We start from the raw sequence: 9,437 nt of genomic DNA, 5'->3' as shown, positions 1-9,437 counted from the left end.
GGCCCGGGCGAGCGCGCGCTGCCGCGCCTGCTCCAGGATGCGCGCCTTCTCCTCGTCCAGCGTCATGCCGTAGCGCACGTGCAGCGCCAGCGCCCCGAACTGCATCTCCACGTCGGCGAACCTGCGAGTCCTGCCGTTGACCACGGTCGTGGACTGCGACACGGTCACGTTGATGCCGTTCTCCAGGGCCTTGCGGCCGCTCGTCAGCCGCAGCGTGCCCAGGTCGCTCTCGGGCGTGGTGGTCTTGATGAAGTAGTGCGTGTCCTTGCCCTCGATGGTGAAGTGCAGGTTCTCCAGGTAGAAGGCGTTGTTGAGCACGGCCGCCACCTTGATGCAGTCCTCGTTGGCGATGTTGAGCACGTTGGTCTGCACGCGGCCCTGGCTGACGGCCAGCATGACGCCCTTGCCGATCAGCGACTTGACCGTGGCGAACCACAGCCACGAGGGCGCGCCGCTGCCCTTGCGCCGGCTCACCTGGACCTCCGCCATCTTCCCCAGGGACAGGAAGGCCTTGGCCTGCCTCGCCACTTGTTGCTGAACTCCGAAGATGGGCTGAAAGGCGAAACAGAACGGGGAGGGGGGTTTGGTTTAGAGAATGGCTGTAGCTCTCGGTTGCCAGGGAGCCAGGCTCCCTGGCAGCGCGCCCAGTCCCGGCCACAACAACAGAAAGCAGGGGTGGGGGCGGTGTGGGTGTGGGTGTGGGGCTGGTACTGCTGTGGAGAGTTCCAGGCATTTAGTAAAACCTCAGTTGGTCCTTTAGAGATGAAAACATTTGAGAAAACTCTGGGCAGAGTAATCTGCTCAAGGTCCCTTCCCCTCAAGTTGATCCAGATGAATTCTGAAACGTAAAAAGAGGGGGGACTCCATCGTGTATTAAGAGGTTTGTCGTTTCTAACGTGGGCAAAATATGGTTTTAGCTTTTCTCGGTCTCTAGAAGCCCCTTCTGCATGCCCATCCAGTCTGGGGTGCCCCGCTTATGTGCTTTCTGCATGGGAGCCCCAGGAAAAAGCAGCCACCGCAGACGAGGGTTGGAAAGGCAGCGGTGCTCCATGCCGGAGGACCAGCGCCCTACCTCAGGCTTTGACACTCGTGTGCTTTACTTTAGGTCAACTCTGTGCTCCCTCCTGATGAATGGAGTTTTCGGCTGCATTTCCGCCGGCATCACTGTGGGAGCACCCGGGATGGGCGCGCTGTGGGTCAGCTGGAGGTGAGCATGCGTTACTTTAGGAAAAGGTTTTTGTAGACTTAGGGACCATGGACCATCTACACTGGCAACTGCTTTAAATTGGGGGCCTCTTAGCTCCGCCATTTCTTCTTGTACCAGATGTTTGTCTGTCCAGCATTTCCCAAGTGGAAACATCTGTTTCATTTGCTGCAGTGAAAGAAACATTTGTTTCCCTGCACTCGGGGCGGCCTCAGTGTCTTTGGCGGTGATTCCCTAAGCTGTCCTTATGGTGCGCCTCTCTTGACAGAGAACTTGAACCATATTTACAAGGCTGCCTAGGAAAGACAGTTGGCAAGTCCATTTGTACAGTAAGACTTAAGTGTTTTCAGACATGTAGGAAAGTCATACCCAATTAGGACACGCCTGTTCAAAGGCACTAGGAAACCTCAGTGTGTCGTCTTCATGACATTCGATCAGGGCAGACACACTTGTAATTAGAATTGTTAAAATGGTTCCCAGACCTTGGGAACTCAACTGGCTTTCCTTCTTAAAACGTAAAGGTGACATCTTGAAGAAGGAATTGTTTCATTTTTTATTTTTAAAAAGGTTTCTAAAGTCTATTTTGAGAGACAGAGCCCGAGTGGGAGAGGGACAGAGAGAGAGGGAGCGAGTGAGAATCCCTGCCCGTTGGCACTGAGTCCCACAAGGGGCTCGATCTCAGAAACCGTGGGATCATGACCTGAGCTGAAATCAAGAGCCAAATGCTTAACCAACTGAGCCACCCAGGTGGCCCGAAGAAGGATTTGTTTTATGGTACGTGTGAAACACGTACCAGAAAACAGACGTATTGGGTCTGCGTATACTTGTGTGCACGCGCGTGCGTGCGCTACCCAGGGCTGCCTTTTCTCTTTGTATTCACTGAAATTATAGGAAATTGCTCAACGGGGGGAATTAATCTTTCGAGGAAACTCTGCACTCTTTTCTCCTTATCATTATGGGGTAACCCAATTTCTTGATCTTTAATTATTCTTGCTTTAAGCTAGAACTTCTAGTGTTTTCTTGTACATTTCTTTCTGATCTCTGAATGGGGGGAATCAAAAAAGTGCCATTTTCTGAAATGGCAGCTTTGACTTTCCAATTTTCCATTCTTTTTCTTTTCTTTTTCGTCTCAGGCCAATTACAGGCCTCCCGAAATGTTACTTTCAGGAAAATTCTATAAACACCTAGTGGCAGCCGGAGCCCTTACCAGAGGACATTTTATTTTTATTTTCAATCTTTCCCCATGAAACGTGGTTCGTATCTGAAAGAAGGGGAACTTCGTGGCATTGTTTGTGGGCCAGCTAATTTGGAATACGAATTGCCGCCCTCCTGTTTATTGTATCGTTGCCTTCAGGTCCCAAGTGCTATAAATGAGCTCTCGTGGGGGTTCTCTGTAGAAACCCTGCACTCGAGAACGAGCTCCCTCACTTTATTACCTTTTGATAATGTCTTTGCATGTTTTTATTAGCGTCACTAAGAACAGATTTAAGCCTGTTTAACAGGCCCCTGGTTTGCAGAACAGAAATGGGGAGGGAAGTGATGTTTTTCTTCCCTAAAAGAGTCCAAGAGTACCTCCGGTGCGCTGCTCACAAGGGGAGTCTGAGGAAAGGGGGCGACAAGACTCAGAGAAGGCGTCCGTCCCCCTCTCGGAGTCTGTTTCTTACCGGCACATCATCCCACTGCTGACTCTTCACAAGTTCGTACGAAGGCTCCGTTAAATCAAATTTGGGAACGGGGAATCCAGGAATGGCATTGTGCAGATGGAAGCCAAATGTCACGAGCCAGCTGTTAACATCTAGGAGAAGAGCATTCCGAAGGAAAGGCGTTAGTGTTAGTCTGTGTTTTCGTACACTTCTATCCTTACCTTAAAAAGAAAACACACCCAAGCTCACCAACAATAACCTGACACGTTTGCCTTCATCCTGCAATTCAAAACCCACCCTCTAATTTTAGGCACGAAGACCGTAACCTCAGTAAGGAAACGACGGCCAGGGCTACAGAAAACACAGTCTGATCGGCACTCAGGGAGACTAGATAAACGGTCGCAAGCGCCAAGTCGCGTCCTGGGCGGGTAATAAGTGGTAACAAAGGGTGATAACAATGCACAGCGCACGAAGAGACACAGCTGAGGAAGACAAAGGGATTCTGTAGTTAGCGAGGTCCGCTCTTAAACACAAGTTGTGTGTTATTAGCTTTGAAAAGCGACTGCCCAAGGGTATGCTGCTCCCACAACCCATTTTCTATTAATAAAACCCCTAAATTGAGAGAATGAAAATCAACAGTTGATTCTTAATCAAAGATGAATGCTGAAGGCTGGCAGAACTGGCCAAGGGCACAGAAGTTCTGATTACCATCAGCCACGACTTCAAAGGCCCACCGTGCACAGGTGGGGGCAAACTTTTTGGGGAGACAACCTGGAAACCTTTAAAATGGTATTTAAAAATATTTCCATGTGACTCCAAAAGCCATTAAGCTCAGAATCAGGCTTTTATTCTATTCTGGAGGTTATAATGTTACAGAACTGCTCAGCAGGCTTGCAGCTTTATGAGTACAGTTGGGTGTAGATTATTTTATATATTAAGCACATTGCTGGAAAATTTGAAATTGCATTTCACCTAATATATTTTATGCTATTCCATCTCGCTTTTGATGTTTTTCAGAAAATGCTGCTGTGGCATTCCCTGTAGTCCACGTTGCTAGGAGAGGATGAATTCAGGAGCTGTGGGCCTTCCAGCACTGCAGCCTGCCCGTCAACACCTCGTAAGTAGCCGGCAGTGAGCTGCTTGTCGGGACGAGAGAACCACCTGCTCCCTATTTCCTTCTCTGGGGCACAGACTCTCACCTCCTCACCAGGCTGGCAGGCCCTCTGTCCGAGCCTCACATGGCTACAAAACCAGTGGTTTTCTCCCTCTTTTAGAATGATGGGGGTGAGGTGGAGTGATGGGATGGGGGTTTGGGGGTGATAGGGGGAGTGGTGGTGGTGGAAAAGAGAAATCTCAAGTTCATCGTGTAGAATAGAAAGTGATACTCTGTGTGTGTGTGTGTGTGTGTGTGTGTATGAGAGAGTGAGTGTATATAAGATTAAAAGGGGTCTTACGTTTTGGAGAAAATTCTCCTGAATGGTAGTATCAGGGGCCAAGTTTCTCCTACTATGAATGAGGTCTGTGTAGCACTAAAACACATCACAGGGTCTTAGGTACTGAACACTGCTGCCAACATAATGGGGATTCCGGTGCAGATATGTGTGGAGACGCCTGAAGGAGAGTACCATACAGGTGTTGCTGAATCAGGATTCTGAGCGAAGGGAGTTTCTGCTGGCTCACACGGAGGAGGGCAACGACAGGCTTTCGGCAGGCTGGGCAAGCAGGAGGCAGATGTGAAATGAACAGAGGGCAGCATTTTGAGAGCTGTAGCAAGAACTGAGAAAATAGGCATCTCAGTATGCCTCCAATACTGAGCAAGGAAAGAGCCAGCCTGGAGAAGCATCTAACACGAGCCAAAACAAAACAGAAAGCCTCAAACCAAAAACAAAAGGAGGAAACAGGAAAGAAGCTTCTTCCAGGAACCATCAATGCAGAAGGGAGGTTGATTATGGTCGTGTAATTCAGGAAAGGGAGGGAGAACCAGGAGGACTCAGAATCTATGCAGTGGAGGATGGATGAGTGGGGAAGTCAGGAACCGGATTGGTGCTTGCAGAGCCCTGGTCTCTCTCATCCTGGTGGTTCTGTGGTGGCAGAAGTGGGATCAGATGTTTTCAACTGGATCATGTGCTAAACTTGGACAGATCTTAGTGTCCCCATATTGGCATAAAAACTAGTGTCTGTGAGTGGTGCCACCAGGCAAGGGCTGCACCAAATGGCATGAAGTGAGGATGGAAACAGGACCCACTGGCTAAGCAAGTGGTGGGAGAAGCTGTCCCTTTATTGTCCTGAAGTGATGCTGGTGGAGAGGGGTGAGATGGTGAGTCACACTGTGCTGTGTGTCACATTGATTCCTCCATTAGAGCTTCACACACACGCAAGAAGAGGAAGGCCAACAGGGCACCTCTGTAAGGTAGTTACTCTTAGAGGCAGAATTGCATATATTCTATTATATCTGATACCAGAAGGTAGGTATCAGATGTAATATGTCCCCGTTTCATTGTGAAGGGAACAGACTAAGAAAAAAAATTATGTGACTTGTCTATAAAGCCACAGAACTTACAGAGATGGGTTGAGATTGGAACTCCAATTTGGGCACTCCAAGTGCAGCCCGTGTGCCATACCCCCATATCACCTCCCTTCCTTCAGCATCATTTCAGAAAACCATGGCCTGGGGCACTGTCGACAGAATAGGAAGTAACAAACCGTGTCTCGGTTTCCCTTTCTGGTTTCTCTATGGTTCCATAAAGAAACAAATATGTTGAAAAGGTTAGGCATTTGATTTTGCGTGAGTAAAATAGAAGGTCCCAGAAAGAAACTCCAGTTGCTTTGTGGATTCACATAAGGATTAAAGTTACTCAGCACTTGGAAAGGAAAAAAAAATGCGTACCTGTGATGTAATCTTTCACATCATGGATTTTGCTTGCAGGGTTATTATTCCTAAACATGTAGAGGTTAAAAGGAGCTGGGTCCTTCCCAATTCGTTTCCAGATTTCTATGTCAGGCGTCGTCCATCGTCCTGCCAAAATATCATAATCTCTTTCTCCAAAGTGGATTAATTTTGTGAGTGGGTCATATAAGCCACCGTGAAATCCAATTACCAGCTGAAAGTCGATATTGGAATCAAAGTAGATTTCACCATAGGCAGTATACTGAATCTGTTTTAGCATAAGCCCATTGCTGCTGAACACAGCCAATGGTGTCCCCGTGTTATCTGACGCAATGTAGAATTCATCCCCACTGCTGATCTCCATGGCAAAGAGATGTCCTTGGAGATCATAATAGAGAGAAGTGATTTCTGAGCTGGAATGGTTGTAGACGTGCGTGATCCTAGTGGGATAGGTCAGGTCAGCATAGAAAAACTGCAGGTGCTGTCCCAGGCTGGTCTTGCTGGACACGCGCCTTCCCAGGCCGTCGTAACGGTAGGTCACTGTCCAGCCGCTGCCCTTGCTGTACACTCGGGTCAGAAGCCCCTTGGAGCTGTACTCGAAGATCTCGGTGCCTCTCTGGCGCAGGAACCCATCTTCGTCCAGCCGATACTGGACGTCCCCTAGTCGAGTGATTCTGTCTCGCAGGTCATAGCGGAGAGGGGTCAGACGCGCGCTGCTGCTCGGGTTCAGCAGATGGAGGTTTCCGTTCAGGTCATAGTTGTAACGCCACATAATCTTTTCATTCAGATAAACCGTCTGGAGCTGCCCATCAACGTCATACTCGTAGGCATATTTGGTCGTGTTGGCAAAGGGCCCTATCTTAATTTCTCTTTTGGTTACCCGACCCATGTTATCGTATTGAATTGTAATCCAGTACATGAGCGACCTGAATATCTCATACTGAATTTCCTTGATGCGGCCGTGAGCGTCAAAGTGCTTCGTGTATGTCATTACGGCCGTGGAGATGATCTGGTTAATATCGTAATATATAACTCCAAACTTGCCGAACTGCTCGACTTTGCCAGAAATGTCATCAAACTGATAGAGATCGATGGGCAGTGGCGTCTCATTGATGACACCCTGCATGCTGGTCACTCGGAAGCTGTTGTCATAGCTATAGTCAAATCTCGCATTTACCATTCCATCTTCACTGAAGCGGAAAATCTGTCTGTCAATCAGGGGGCCAATCTGCCTGTATCTAATGGTGCAAATAAAACCATCGCTCTGGAGGTTTACGGTTTTTAGGACGCCTGCTGTTTCGTCGTAGGTAAAGCTGACTCTCGTGCTATCGTATAAAATTTCTGAGAGTCGGGTCTGCCTTCTGTACTTGAACAAGACCCTCCGGCTTGTACCCAAGAAGGCCGTTTGCAGGAGGAGCCCCTCCTCATTGTAGTCCGTGATGACGGAGGCGTTACTCTCCGGGGGGCTGTATATGTTGCGGTAGTAGCCAATGGACCGGATGGTCTGCATGGTGTGGCGGGCCACGCTGGGCATGGTGATGGCCGACAGCCGGTCCCACAGGTCGTATTCGAAGATGTACTGCCTCTGGCTGTGAAGCAGGAGAACCATGGACTGCAAAGACAGAACGTACGGTTACTCAGTATCTTTGTCAATGGGGGATGCGAAAGCAGATTCCGTGACCGCATCCACACAAACGTTCCGCTGGAGAAAATGATTTTCGTTTTAATTGAGTTATCCTTGACCTTACACGTTGTTAACGAGTCCCTGCCTAATTTGCCGGGATGCTTAATTGTGAGGGGTTCTGCAATTAGTGGCTCAAGATTCATCATGTGCCACCACTTGTCACGGCTGTACCGTTTTTTTCCAGGCACCCACCGCCACGCAGCAGACTGTGGATGGGCCTGGAGAAGTCATAATACAAGCACGCGCAAAGCGGCTTGAAAGGCACTATTTCAAGGGGAAAATAGCATATGGGAAATGTGATCCTATCCATAATTAGCAATTATTTAGTAAGGTGGCTTTCCCCCCTCATTTGATTGAAAAGCCACTCAAATCATGTCTTAATTCCTAGTGCATCTGGGGGAGAAGCAAAGCATTCAAAATATTGCTTTATGAAGAAGAGACACAAAATTAGCCCCAAATGGATAGTGTGTATAGAAAGCATCAATGTGAACAAACTCCGCTCACTCACAACGGGGAACGAGAGCCGGGAGATGGGTCCAGGTATGGTTTTTGTTTGTGGGCAAATTCCTATCTGTTCTCTGGAGTGACAATAAAACCTGCATTTTGAAATTTCCTTTTGTGAGTATCGAATCTGAGTGGAATCCCAGGTGCTGTAAGAACAGGTTCTGGGCTACATTCTACTTGGGTGCCAAGTGAGGGAGTGAATAGATACAGAAATTACAATGAGCTCTGCTCATCTGCAGAAAGACAAAAGGCAATCATGTATTAGGCCGGCCTGGGAGAAGCTGAGTCCTGAGGCTCGGCCGGAAACAGCAGAGCTCAGTAGGAGTGCAGAGCCTGGGCGATTCATTCCTTGGGGGAGGCTGCCTGCAAACCCTGAGAGGCCAGACGGAATGACAGCAGATCTAGGGGAGGGAAGGGAGGGGAGGGGGAGAGAGAGAGAGAAGAGGGAGGGAGGGAGAGGGAGTGTGTGTGTGTGTGTGTGTCAGGGGCCCTCCTGGGACTTATGCTCTGCCCTCACCAGAGAAACACATGATCCCTTGTCCAAGGCTCGTTCCCTTTCCCTTTACTGTCCGCCATCTTGGAAAGCACTCTGCACAACACCCTCCTGTCCAGGCCCCTCTGCGGGCGCATCTGAGGGCAGTGTTCGTCTGCAGGCTGTGTGGCAGATGTCATGAGGACTGTTCCCAACAGCCCGCACTGTGCTAAGGAAGGCTTGGCTTATTGCTAAGTTCCTAGAAACTAGTACCGAGCAATGTGGTCATTTAAAATCCCATCTGATGGTAGCTGATAAAATACTACTTGTCTTGCTACGAGGGAGTTTTGGCCTAGTGCGCCTGTCCTAGCAAGGAAATGGAAATGGTCTGGGTGGACTTTCAGGATTTGGGAGAGATGACGAAAGCATGTCTTGGCTTTTCTGATCCCCACTGGTAACGAGACCTCAGCTACCCCTCGTGTCATTTCCTGACAGTGGCTCTCACCAGTGACATGCTCCGTGTCTCCTCTGAAGCATTTTCAGCGACATTTATGATCACTGCTATCAATTTTCAGGGTCTGGGTATTTGTGTTATGCTTCTGTGTAATGTAAAAAAAATTGGGAAAAGCGTCCCAGGGTATGACACGGGGATCCATTCCCAATTTCTTCAGGAGGAAGCTATCTTGGGGTTTGTCAGGTTGGAGGGTGACGGGTTTTCCAGGCACGAGGACCTGGTCCCAGGAGAGTGTGCGTGTAGTGGGGCTTACTCCAGGGCTCTCAACAGATCACCAGATGAGCAGCCAACGAGTGTCACGATTAGTGTGGAGGGAACCTTGTCATCTAGCGGGCATGGTCCCTGGTCTCAAGGGGAGTCTCTTTGAAGGAGAGCAGATAGGCAGGTCTGCGAGAGAACAGACTGGCAGGTGGGGTCCTGGCTGGAAGCCTTCCAGAGCTGGGAGGCGTCCAGTGGTGAACCCCGAACCTGACACTGGTCCCCGGCCGTCTGGAAGTAGACGGGATGACTTCCCTGCAGGGGGCTGGGG

The 9,437-nt window shown here is 49.3% G+C and overlaps 1 protein-coding gene across 1 annotated transcript in view; it reads right to left on the bottom strand.

Moving 5' to 3' along the window:
- The window catches only part of TENM3 (teneurin transmembrane protein 3), a 196,423-nt gene that overhangs the window by 619 nt on the left and 186,367 nt on the right, over positions 1-9,437 (bottom strand). The window contains exons 24-26 of the mRNA XM_029950079.1: positions 5,735-7,346; positions 2,869-2,999; positions 4-552 (exon numbers count right to left, since the gene is read on the bottom strand). Of these exons, the coding sequence (XP_029805939.1) occupies positions 4-552; positions 2,869-2,999; positions 5,735-7,346 (2,292 nt within the window). The remainder of the gene's footprint in view (positions 1-3; positions 553-2,868; positions 3,000-5,734; positions 7,347-9,437) is intronic.

This window comes from Suricata suricatta, chromosome 1, assembly GCF_006229205.1.
Source record: "Suricata suricatta isolate VVHF042 chromosome 1, meerkat_22Aug2017_6uvM2_HiC, whole genome shotgun sequence".
NCBI classification, from domain to species: Eukaryota; Metazoa; Chordata; class Mammalia; order Carnivora; family Herpestidae; genus Suricata; species Suricata suricatta.
The sequence above is the reverse complement of the archived record's forward strand: the minus strand, read 5'-3'. Positions and strand labels throughout refer to the sequence as shown.